Genomic DNA, 12,674 nt, shown 5'->3' with positions numbered 1-12,674 from the left:
TTGGGGGCATATTTACTCAAAGTGAGGCCCACAGGCATTCCCTTGACAGACATGCCTCCACCACCACGGGGAAGCATTGTGGTTGGAACAGCCTTTGTGGTTCTTACTGTTATCACAGGACTTACCTCTGCCACACCATCAGGGAACTTCAGAGCACACAATTTATTATTACTCACAACCCCTGGAGGGCATATGGCATGCCGGAAGGCCACACAGAAGGTTGTGGACAAAGAGAAGGGTAGGAAGTGTGGACCTGGGGCTCTCTGCCTTTATTAGGGTCCAAGGGTGGAATGTCTAGGGTTTCATGGATTCACTTTTTATTGGCGAATTTAAAGCATATAAAAGTGGGAATCAGGGTGTGGGGAGGGAGAAGCAGGGTCACTCGGGTGGTCTGTTATCTGGGATCCTCGAGGCCTCTGCAAAGGGGGAACTTCATGGGTGAGGACAGCCTGGTTCCTTATCTAGCTGTGTTGTTAATATCTGTGTTATACAGCTGGCGCTGCATTTATTCGATATGGATGTCTTCGAAATGGATGCCTCAGCACTCAAAAGCTTAGTGTCAGGCACTTACATTAAAATAAAAAAGCTGCATGTCAGGCACTTATACCACACAGTCCAATCCCATCAGTTTCTGGATCCCACTGAACCCCACAAAGGGAGCAGGGAATAGAATTTCTTTTTTTTTTTTTTTATTTTTTTTCAACGTTTATTTATTTTTTGGGGGGCAGAGAGAGACAGAGCATGAACGGGGGAGGGGCAGAGAGAGAGGGAGACACAGAATCGGAAACAGGCTCCAGGCTCCGAGCCATCAGCCCAGAGCCTGACACGGGGCTCGAACTCACGGACCGCGAGATCGTGACCTGGCTGAAGTCGGACGCTCAACCGACTGCGCCACCCAGGCGCCCCGTGGGAATAGAATTTCTAATGAACCACCAAGATGTCTTGAGCAGTGCTGTCCCTCCCCTCTTATTCTATGTCCCTCCCATACTCAGGCCAGGAGAGAATACAAAGCTGAACCACCTGGTGCAAGGACTCTGAGGGCACACGTCCATTTCTTCATCTTAGAGGGGTCATAAGGCCCACAGGAGTGCAAATTATGACTCCATGTCACCGAGTGAGTGAGTGTCTGAGATAAAGGTAAGAGGGAAAGGAGTATCTGAGTTCTTGTCAGAGGTCGCTATGGAACCTCCTGACATTGGTGTGAATATATCTTACTATGGAGCTGCAGGTAGGGAGGAATAGTGCACACAAAGGGGATGAAGGTGATGTCCATAGTGGGGACAGAAGCTAGGGACCCACAGAGACTAAATGTCCAAATGGCTCCCAGTGCCCCAGGGAAGGCTGAATTCTTCTCTAAATTTTCTTGAAAGTAAATGAAAACTCAGAATTTCTAGTTGTTCTATCTATTCTGCCTTGCCTAATTTCAAGTCCCACCCAAGGGTCTCACTTTTCAAGCAGATGAGATGAAATTTATGTCTTGGGGGCCTAGGATGAATGACCTCTTTTGCCCCTTCCTTACTCAGTTTCTTGAAGAAGGCTGAGTAAGGATCCATGTGGATCTTTGCCCTCCTTCCCTTATCTCCTCTCACCGATGGTCAGTCATGGTACCCTCCCTCTACCTCAGCCACACTTCTATTCTAGCACCAATCTGCTGGTCAGAATGAGGGACTCCAAGGGGTACCAAGGTAGATGGCCTCTACCTGGAGATTTCTGCTCGTAATTAGGCCAAGACGTTGATCAAGCTTCCTGTGCTTGGCTTTCTGTGTTGTTTTCTGTGCCTCTAAGTGTGTTACTGAGTTTCGTGTTTGTTTCCTCAAATAAACCCTGAGCTCCACTGAACAGGTCTGTGTCTAGGACCTAGTGTTTAGAACATTAATAGGGCCAGAATAAACACTCGGTGCAGACTACTAGTGAGCAAGGTAGCTATGTGGATAGATGGATGGCTCATAGTATGATGAATGGGAATACAGTTGGAAGAATACAAAGGATGGGTGAGGGTATCATGGATATTTGGGTGCATGAATGCCTGAACATGGCTGGGGGGATGAATGGCTGGGTGAATAAATGGATTGGATTGAACATAAGGATGGATAGGTTAGTAATGGGACAAACGGGTAATTGATGGAAACTCTGAATGGCAGGTAAATAAGTGAATTGTTAGGTGGATGGAGGGGAGATGGGTGTAGAAATGATGGAGACCTATGTTGACAGGTATGAGAGAATGTGTTTGTATGAAAGATGAGTAAAGGCTAGATATAAAACAGGCAGCTGGATATGTAGAAAGAAGGTGGGTGAGAAGGGTAAGTGGGTGGATATATGAGTGAGAGAATGGGTGGAAAGATCAATAAGTTTAAAGGTATTTCAATGCAAGCTAGGTGAGCGGATGGATAGGTGGTAAATGCTTTGAATGATTGGTGGATAGTGTGGGTGGGGTGGAAACATGAGTATATTGAAGAAAACATTAAACAAAGTTAAAGACAAAAAAAGAATTATGTACAAAATCAGTTATACTACTTTAAGGTAATACATTTGAAAATAGAGAGAAAATGGATCAATTTTAGCAACATATAAAAGATCGAAATTTACAGAGGAGGAGGTAGAGAGCCTATATACACTGTAAGGTAAAGTACAAGAAAAAAATTAGTAAAAATAGGGTTGCCCAGGTGGCTCAGTTGGTTCAACACCTGACTCTTGATTTTGGTTCAGGTCATGATCTCACAGTTTGTGGGATCAAGCCCTGTGTTGGGCTCCAGGCTGAGTGTGGAGCCTGCTAGGGATTCTCCTCTCTCTCTCTTCCTCTCTCTCTCTCTGCCTTTCCCCTGCTTGTGCTCACTCTCTCTCTCAAAATAAAGAAATAAACATTAAAAATTTATAAAAATTATTTCAAATATACCACCATAGAAGAAACCTTACCTAGTTGCTTTTGGAGCTCAATTTTGTGTAGCCCTAAAAAATAGAGAATATTATTAAAATATTATTATGGAAATTTTTATTTAAAATATTACAGACCATAGGTGGTGCCTGGCTGCTCAGTAGGTAGAGTGTGCAACTCTTGATTTCAGGGTCATGAATTCATGCCCCACATTTTGGGCATATATATTACTTGAAAGAAAATAAAAATAAATTGAGATATTAAAATATTACAAATCATAGGAAAAATAAGTAACCTCCCAATTAGTTTTCCATGCTAGTTTGTTGAAAGTAATATGATTCCAATAGCAAAACATACAAAAGTAATAGGCCTATTTTTCTCTTGATTGTTGATGTGAAATTTCTGAATAAACTGTTTGCTTAAAGTACCTTCGGTGTATTAATAGAAGTATACCCTCAATATGATTAAGGTCAGTCCTGGAATGCAAGGATGGTTCAACATATGGAAATTTAATAATATAAGTTCTTATACTAACAAATTAGATGAGAAAATTATTACATGATTAGATGCTTAAAGTGTATTTGATAAAATTCCACAGTAATATCCAATAACAATAGTAAATGTATAAAAAGAAAACCATCCAAGTGCAGTAAAATCTATTTATCCCAAAGCCCACAACAAATGACATTTCATACTGCAGGAGACACTGATTTTAAGATAAAGAACCAGACAGGGATAGATGTCATTACCTTTATTTTCAACATTATTTCAGAGGCTCTACATGATACAAAAAGACAAGAAAACAAAGTCATGACATTGGGAAATGAGAGTCAAATTACTCATCATTTTCAGATATGATTATATATAAAATATAAGTAAACTCATTAAATATTGTTATACTTCTTTTTTTTCCCAACAATTTTTAAAATTGTCTCAAATGCTTTGTTTTAATCAAGAATGTTTTCTTAGAACCTGTCATGTTTTTTTTCCATTTCATTGCTTCTAAATATACTATTGTTTTTGCTTCACAAATGATATTTCTGAATCCATTCTTCATATTTTAATCCAACCTCATTTATTTATTTGTTTTTATTTTTTTTATTTAAGTCCAAGTTAGTTAACATGTAGTCTAATAATGATTTCATGAATAGAATTTAGTGATTCATCACTTACATGTAACATCCAGAGCTCATCCCAGCAAGTACTCTCCTTAAAGTCCATCACCCATTTAGCCCATCCGCGTACCCAACATCCCTCCAGCAACCCTCAGTTTCTTTTCTGTATTTAAGAGTCTCTTATGGTTTGTTTCCCCTCTCTTTTTTTCAATCTTATTTTTGCTTCCCTTCCTCTATGTTCATCCCTTTTGTTTCTTAAATTCCATATATGAGTGAAATCATATGATATCTTTTTCTGACTTATTTCACTTAGATTAATACACTCTAGTTCCATCACATTGTTGCAAATGGCAAGATTTCATTCTTTTTGATCACCAAGTAATATTACAGTGTGTGTGTGTGTACACACACCACTTGTATGTATATCTATGTATACCACATCTTCTTTATCCATTCATCAGTTGGTGGACATTTGGGCTCTTTTCATAATTTGGCTATTGTTGATAGTGCTGCTATAAACATTAGGGTGCATGTGCTCCTTAGAATCAGCACTTTTGTATCCTTTGGATAAATACCTAGCAGTGCAATTGTTAGGTTGTAGGGTAGTTCTATTTTTAACTTTTTGAGGAACCCCCATATTATTTTCCAGAGTGGCTGCACCAGTTTGCATTCCCATCAGCAGTGCAAAAGAGTTCCCCTTTCTTAACATTCTCACCAACATGGTTGTTTTCTGAGTTGTTAATGTTAGCCATTCTGACTGGCGTGAGGTGGCATCTCATTGTGGTTTTGATTTGTATTTCTCTGGTGATGAGTGATGTTGAGCATCTTTTTATGTGTCTGTTAGCCATTTGAATGTCTTCTTAAAAAATTTTTTAACGTTGATTTATTTTTGAGAGAGACAGAGACAGAATGCGAGTGGGTTAGGGGCAGAGAGAGAGGGAGACACAGAAGCAGAAGCAGACTCCAGGCTCTGAGCTGTCAGCACAGAGCCTGACGCGGGACTCGAACTCAAGTTGTGTGATATCATAACCTGAGCCGAAGTTGGATGCTCAACCGACCAAGCCACCCAAGTGCCCCTGAATGTCTTGTTTGGAAAAGTGTCTACTCATGTCTTCTGCCCATGTCTTAGCTGGATTATTTGTTTTTTGGGGGGAGGGGTGTTGAGTTTGGTAATTTCTTTATAGATTTTGGATACTAACCCTTTACCTGATATGTCTTTTGCAAATATCTTCTCCCATTCTGTCAGTTGCCTTATAGTTTTGCTGATTGTTTCCTTCACTGTGCAGAAGCTTTTTATCTTGATGAGGCACCAATAGTTCATTTTTGCTTTTGTTTCCCTTGCCTCTGAAGACATTTCAAGTAAGAAGTTGCTGCGGCTGAGGTCAAAGAATTTGCTGCCTGTGTTCTCCTCTAGGATTTTGATGGTTTCCTGTCTTAAATTTAGGTCTTTCATCCATTTGAGTTTATTTTTGTGTATGGTATAAGAAAGTGGTCCAGGTTCATTCTTCTGCACGTCTGTCCAGTTGTCCCAACACCATTTGCTGAAGAGACTGTCTTTTTTCCTTTGGATATTCTTTCCTGTTTTGTCAAAGATTAGTTGGCCAGATATTTGTGGGTCCATTTCTGGATGCAAAAATTCCCAACAAGATATTACCAAACCAGGTCCAATAATACATTAAAAGAATTATTCACCACAATAAAGTGGGATTTATTCCTGGGATTCAGGGCTGGTGCAGTATCCACAAATCAATCAATGTGATACATCACATTAATAAAAGAAAGGATAAGGACTACATGATCCTCTCAATAGATACAGAAAAAGCATTTGACAAGATAGAGCATCCTTTCTTGATAAAAACCCTCAAGAAAGTAGGGATAGAAGGAACATACATCAAGATCATAAAGGCCATAAATTAAAGACCCACAGTTAATATCACCCTCAATGGGGGGAAAGGGAGAGCTTTCCCCTAAGGTCAGGAACATGACGAGGATGTCCATTCCCACCACTGTTATTCAACATAGTGTTGGAAGTCCTAGCCTCAGCAACAAACAACAAAAAGAAACAAAAGGCATCCAAATTAGCAAGGAGGAAGTCAAACCTTCATTTTTCACAGACAACATGATACTCTACATGGAAAACCCAAAAGACTCCACCAAAATGCTAGAACTGATTACATGAATTCAGCAAAGTTGTAGGATATAAAATCAACACACAAAAATCAGTTGCATTTATATACACCAATAATGAAGCAGCAGAAAGAGAAATATAGGAATCAATCCCATTTACAGTTGCACCAAAACCCATAAAATACCTAGGAATAAACCTAAGAGGTAAAAGATCTATACATGAAAAACTAGAAAGCTTATGAAAGAAATTGAAGATGCAAAATAAATAGGAAAACATTCCATGCTCTTGAGTTGGAAGAACAAATATTATTAAATTGTCAATACTACCCAAAGCAATCAACATATTCAATGCAATCTCTATCAAAATAACATCAGCATTCTTCACAGAGGTAGAACAAACAATTCTAAAATTTGTATGGAACAAGAAAAGACCCCAAATATCCAAAGTATTATTGAAGAAAACCAAAGCTGGAGGCATCGCAGTTCCAGACTTCAAGCTGTATTACAAAGCTATAATCATCAAGACAGTATGGTACTGGCACAAAAACAGACACATAGATCAATGGAATAAAATATTGTTATACTTCTTAAGACAGCTTGGCAAGGTTTCCACTTACTATTCATTTTTGAGGTTCCAGGCACTTCAATCCACAATGTGAACAGCACTTCTGTGACACTGGGCAATCATTATCCTGAAGGCACTTGGGTCTATCAAATGTGGAACACACCACAGGCTTGTGTGGGCAGAAACCTGATTTGGCTTTATGGGATAAAATAAGACACTTGATCTTGAAATACTTGATTATAGTTTGAGACAAAGTTGGGAGATTTGGGGAACCCTAAACAGGGCTTTCTTCTGATGAAGTCTCTTACCCTTCCCCCTAGAGTAACAATAGATTGTACAAGGCAGAGTATCAACTTTCTATGGCTAATAATTTGAGGAGTATCAAAAAGGCTTGACATCTCTGAGTTACAAAATCTGATAGGATTCCTGCTGGCCCTCAAAGAGCTAATGGATTTATTTGGGTTATCTGATCCCAGATTACCAGAGATAAAAGGAATATGGGAGAGCACCCAGAACTTCCTTTTTAAATATAAACTGTACAAATTGAGGATCATGTAGGGAAAATGAGTTGTCTACGGCCATAATGAAAATGAATAGAAGAGTTGAAGTCAGTTGAAAGGACTTGGATGTCTTCCACCATACTGTGCTGTACCTCAAAACACTAGCAATCTCTGGGACAAGACTATACTAACTCAGCACTACATGAAGGAGTGAGACCTAACCTCAGAAACTACAGAGTTCACTTCTACCCCAACAAAATTTTGCTGCCAATCATTACTCCAGCATACCTACAGGATGTGGATATGCTCTACATGCTCTGAAGTTCTGTGCAGACATAAGGGCTTATTAGGAATGTACCTAATGGTTATCATTTCTTTTTGTACAAATAAGTGGGTATTGTCACCTGTCAGCCATTGAAGATGCGACTTAGAATAAATAAGTTCTCATGGGGAAAAATAGGGAGTGATACTATGCATGATTGTCTTTGAAGCCTAGCAAATAAGTTTCCTGAGATCAGCACGACAACACAAGAGCAGTGATTGGGCATTAAAAAAGGAAAAGTTCCCAAGAGACCCCTAAGGTCAACTGAAGGGGTATCTCCTATTCCATGGGACAACATGACATCCTTAGCATATGCCCCGGAGACTTTGGGAGGTATACCCCCAGTCCTCACCTGTCCAGGCCATGGCACAAACAAAGCCACACATGGATTCACAACATTTGTCACTTTGGGGGCAATCGATGTCACTCTTACACAGAGATGAACACTCCATACGGTTCTTGAAAGGGAAGAGTGGGCAATGTCCTTTCTTGACTAAAACAAGAGCAGATATGAGTTCTCTCAAACCCCAGCCCATCTCACTGTTTAAAACAGCTTTCCCTTCCCCTCCAAACTAGTATCTCTTTCTGTCACTTGGTTCACTCTACCCTGATGACCTCTGGTAGGCTGTGAAGGAATGTAATGCCTCACCATCTCCTGGGATGTAGTAGAAAGAGAGTAAGGCTGGGTGTTTGAAGCCCCAGGTGAGAAGATGACTCCCCAGACCAGGGTGGCAGCTGTTGATGTAAGAAGTGGTCAGATTCTGGATCTATTTTCAAGGTAGATCTAAAATGATTTCCTAATGCAGTGGATGTGGATTGAGAAAGCGCAATGCTGATTCATCAAGGGTTACTTAGAAGTTTGTTTTGTTTTGTTTTGTTTTTTCAACCAAGCTGGAGAGAAGTATGGACGGAGCAGGTTTGAGATGGGAGAGCAAAGATGAGTGGTTCTTAAACAAATGAAGTGTGAGATGTTTTTGAGATCCTGATGGAGGAGAAGACAAGGCAGTTGGAGTTTGGGAGTCAGATTCAGGCTGGAGATACCACTGTGTGAGTCACTAGGGTAGAGATGGTATTGAAATGAATTCTTTAGAATTTTGTTCATGTTTTCTGTTGTCCTTATCTGATTGCAAATTCTATGAGGGTAGGAGGTGCTTCCTTTCTCCTTCCCCTCCACCTTCTTCTTCTCTTTCCTTCTCTTTCTACCTCTTCTTCCTCTTCCTGTTTTCCTTCTCCTCCCTCTTCCTCTTCTTCCTCCTACTGCTTATCTTCCTCCTCCTCCTCCTCTTTCTTCTCTTTCTCCTTCTTCTTCTTCTCCCCCTTCTCCCCTTTTTCCTTCTCCTCCTCGTCCTTCTTCTTCTTCCTCAGGTCAGATTCTAACAGACCATGGTGTGTTTGACTCTCAAAACTATTGTTAGGTTCTTTCTGAGGTCTAAACATAAATTTCCCCCAAACCAGCTTAAACCAATTTCCCTGGCCTCTTCTGGTTTCTGAGAGAGAGCCAATGTCTAGTTTATAGTGCCATAATTCCTTACAGCCTCCCACAAAGGGTCAGGCCACAAGGTTGCCTTGGCCATTCAGGCTCACTAGGCCTATAGAATTAAAATTTCAGATCTACCCCTGACCCACTGTGAATCCTTGGGCAACAAAATTTACTTCTCTGTTTTCTTGTCTGTAAAATGGGGGTGATGGTATACATTTCAGCCTGCATTGCAGAATCTGAGGTCAAAGTTCTAGTGCTGCTTTGTAAAGTCACTCAGTGCTGTGCATTTTGAACATCAACGGCCACCACCTCAATTATTACCATTTAGCAAACCGACACTACTGAACAGCCATCATGTCAAATATTTGTGTCCTGATCACATATAATCATACCAACAACTCAGCAATGACTTTTGTTATTCCAGTATTATGGGGGAGGGAACTGAAACTCAAACAGGTGAAGAAATTTGCAGTAAGTGAGAAAAGGGGGATTTTTATCTACATCATTTGTCACTTAAGCTCTGTAAGACACTGTCTCCCAACATTACTGCTAATGGTCATTATAGTAAGGAATTAATCCACAGCCCTCACCTTCACTCCACCCTATTCTTCACCTATTCCATGCTGTATCCCTACTTCTTGGGAAACCAGAGCTGACCTGCTTATGTTTCATTTTTGAGTAAGTACTTAGGTAACACTATCTCAGTTTCCTGGCACAACAACTCCATCAGGTCAATACTATCATGACCCCCCATTTTGTAGACAAGAAAACTGAAGCTCATGGAAACAGGAAACTGACCCAAGACCACCTGTTCAGTGAATGATTGAGCTAAGAGTTGAACAAAACATTTTAACCTTAAAGCCTGAGCATATGAATATTCTGATGTACTATTTCCAGTTACACTAGGCCCTCAGATGGCCAGGCATATAAGTCTTACCAATTAATGTGCAAGCCATTATGCAGTGTTCCTTGCTGATGAAGTTGTTAGCATTCCCATAGCAGCCTCCATAGGTAAAGGGTTTGCAGAGGTGATGTTTATTGTCAAAATACCAGTGCATGATATTACTGTTACAGTTTCCTTGGTCTGAGGGTAGCATGCAGGGTTCTGAGGGCAGGAAACAAAGAGGGAAGAACATAAAGGGTAGCAAAAACAAAGAAGGGTTCAGGCCCTCACCTTTGTGCAGTTCTTGGTATTAGATCCAAGTGATTAGGAGACCATCATCAATAAAATTTCTAGCCTAGCTCTACTACAAATACTCTATGTTGCATTGAATCTCTGAGCATCATTCACACCTTTCAAAAGTCATAGTGAAAAGCATATGAGGTGCTTTGGAGCTGATCTTTCTTCTCTACTGCCTGAGCTTTGGGAGGACAAGACTTGTTCAATGACTATATCCAAAGTGCCTAACAAAGTGCCTGGCACATAGATAGAATGAAACATCAAGAAGGAAAAAACAAACAAACAATTTCTCATGTTTGGAAATTGATCAGAGCTCACAGCTGAGCCATGGTGTGCCCCTGTCAGATATTAACCAGCTCACCAGACAGCTACATCAAACAAGGTCACTCTGGGACCATGATAAAGGGAGACCAAAAACAGTAATTTTGAAAGCCACAGAATACCCAACATCTATGAGTGATTTATGTTTCTCTACATTATGGCTTTATCCTCAGTCTAGCCTCCCTTCTCTGTAGATAAGATCACATGAGATAATCATAAAATTGCCCCACTTTCTGACAACACCCCATATAGACCAAATCCACCCCTGCAAATTACTCAGTCAAAGCCTCAATCCCATAGTAGATTCTTTCCAACAGCTTCTTACTGAGATCTCTCAGGTTGTCTATGGTGAACATTCTCCCTCACTGCAATGAGTAGTAAATCCAACTTGTTCAAATACATATGTGTTCTTGGTGGTCTTTGGCCAAAGGACACTAACAGTAGATATTTTTTGAGTGAATAAATGGATATCTATATCTATAATGCACAATTTCCTCTTATGAGATGCTCTATACTTTGAGTTACCAGAAAACCTCTTTGAAGGCCAAAGAGTCCAAAAATAAGACCAGCATCTAACCTGACTGGGGTTTACATTTACCACAGTGGCAACAATAGCCTCTTGACACACAGGAAGCATATGACAAGTATTAGTTATTTGTGAATGCTTGAATGTTGAACCAAGAAGACTAACATCAATATTATCCAGTTGCCATCCACCATGCTTAGACTCATTGTTTGTACTTGAGGGTTGGAATATAATTAGAAAAAGAGAAAATCATGAGCCCTGGCCTCTTTGTCCTACCATTCAAGGGAATCATTCAGCAAGTTCTAGACGGGGCAGGAAGTAAGACACCTCAAAAGGCCCTCAGCCTTGGTGCCACTACCTTGGAGTGGATCCATGCACTTCTTCCCACAGGCAAATGAGCAGCACTTCATCTGTTCCACGCAGTGCCCATCAGTTTGGCACCAATCTGGAACTTTAGTTTCACAGGTGATCCTCTCATGGGGGCACACTCCTGGTTTCTCTGCAAGAGAACAATGTCCACATTCACATCCCTTGAGAGTTTCAGCTCTCCCCCCCCCCCCACATTGGCAAAGGGGAATAGTGACATTCCCTCAGCCCTCTCCTCTACCTTCCATCCTCAGTGCTTGCTTTGCTTATCTTATGGGCTGGGTCTGCCTCTCACCACTTGTAGCTCATTTAGATTGATCTGAGTCAGGAAACTGTGTTTCCTGGAAGAAGGAAAGGGAAGGGAAGCATCTCAGATTCTACAGCAGGGAGTTAAATAGGGACCAGGAGCCTTACCTTAAGTTTGGGAACTTCTCTCTCCTCTTAAAACTTAATATTTTACTGTCTAATCCCTCTGCCTCCAGTATCTCAGTTGACAGGGAAATTAGTGAGGAGTGGTGTAAATATCATGGAAATAGGAATATTGTGGTCGCGATACCCGATTTGGGCCCCTGACTCCTTGTGAGCTCGAGAACAGCCTGAGTTCCACTATGTAACTTCACAGTTATCTTTAAAGTGGGCAGGAATGGTGCAGCGAGAGGAGCACTATAAGACAGACCTGGCATGGGAGCCTGACTCCAACATGACTAGCTAAGTTATCTTGGAGAAAAAAGTCTTCCTTCTGAGTCCTAAGCTTTCCACCTATAAAATGAGAATTTCAATCTCTTCCTTACAGTCTGCTTATAAGAATTAAGGAAGATGATGTCCGTAATGCACTCATCACAGTACCTGGCACATGGGAACAGCGTGGCAGATATGGGATTGCTTCCTCCCTTTGTAGGGTTAAACATGGCTGCCTCATATCCGTCCCGGTAGGAGGCAGAATCTTAAAGTTGCACCCCCCAGATTCCCATCCTCTGGTTATTGAATTAAACATGAATTTAGGTACTGCTGTGGAGAAATTTCATAGATGGGAGCAAAGTCCCAAATTAATTGACCTTAAAATACAGAGATTATCTGAGTGGGCCAGCCCGAAGCTGTCGAGTCCTTTAAAAAGGAGGGGTTTTCCCCATTAACAGAGAAGAGGTAAGAGAGATTCGAAGGGTGAGAGGAATCTAACATGCTATTAGTAGCTTTGAGGATGGAAGAAGCTAATTGCCCTGGACTAAGGGTGGCCTCTGGAAGCAACTTCAATAGTGCAACTGCTACAGCTAGTAAGCATGGACGAGGACCCTGGGTCCCA

The 12,674-nt window shown here is 40.9% G+C and overlaps 1 protein-coding gene across 1 annotated transcript; it reads right to left on the bottom strand.

Annotated features, from left to right (window-relative positions):
- Positions 1-7,224: 7,224 nt before the first annotated feature.
- On the bottom strand, positions 7,225-12,282 carry WFDC8 (WAP four-disulfide core domain 8). Its single transcript, XM_040446790.1, has 4 exons — positions 12,166-12,282; positions 11,367-11,538; positions 9,919-10,086; positions 7,225-7,994 (listed from the first exon to the last, which is right to left on the bottom strand). The coding sequence occupies exons 1-4, from the start codon at positions 12,280-12,282 to the stop codon at positions 7,807-7,809; spliced, it is 645 nt and encodes a 214-aa protein (XP_040302724.1). The 3' UTR covers positions 7,225-7,806.
- Between the last annotated feature and the right edge of the window lie 392 nt (positions 12,283-12,674).

This window comes from Herpailurus yagouaroundi, unplaced genomic scaffold, assembly GCF_014898765.1.
Source record: "Herpailurus yagouaroundi ecotype Mexico unplaced genomic scaffold, PumYag 196, whole genome shotgun sequence".
Lineage (NCBI taxonomy): Eukaryota > Metazoa > Chordata > Mammalia > Carnivora > Felidae > Herpailurus > Herpailurus yagouaroundi.
This window is presented reverse-complemented; position numbering and strand designations above follow the sequence as displayed.

Excerpts from the sequence above, each read along its gene's own strand:
- WFDC8 (XM_040446790.1), bottom strand. The coding sequence starts at position 12,282 with ATGTTTAACCCTACAAAGGGAGGAAGCAATCCCATATCTGCCACGCTG. Across the intron at positions 10,087-11,366 it reads GTGCATGGATCCACTCCAAG|AACCCTGCATGCTACCCTCA; the intron begins GTAGTGGCACCA and ends TCCTGCCCTCAG. Across the intron at positions 7,995-9,918 it reads AATGGCTTGCACATTAATTG|TCAAGAAAGGACATTGCCCA; the intron begins GTAAGACTTATA and ends CTCTTGTTTTAG.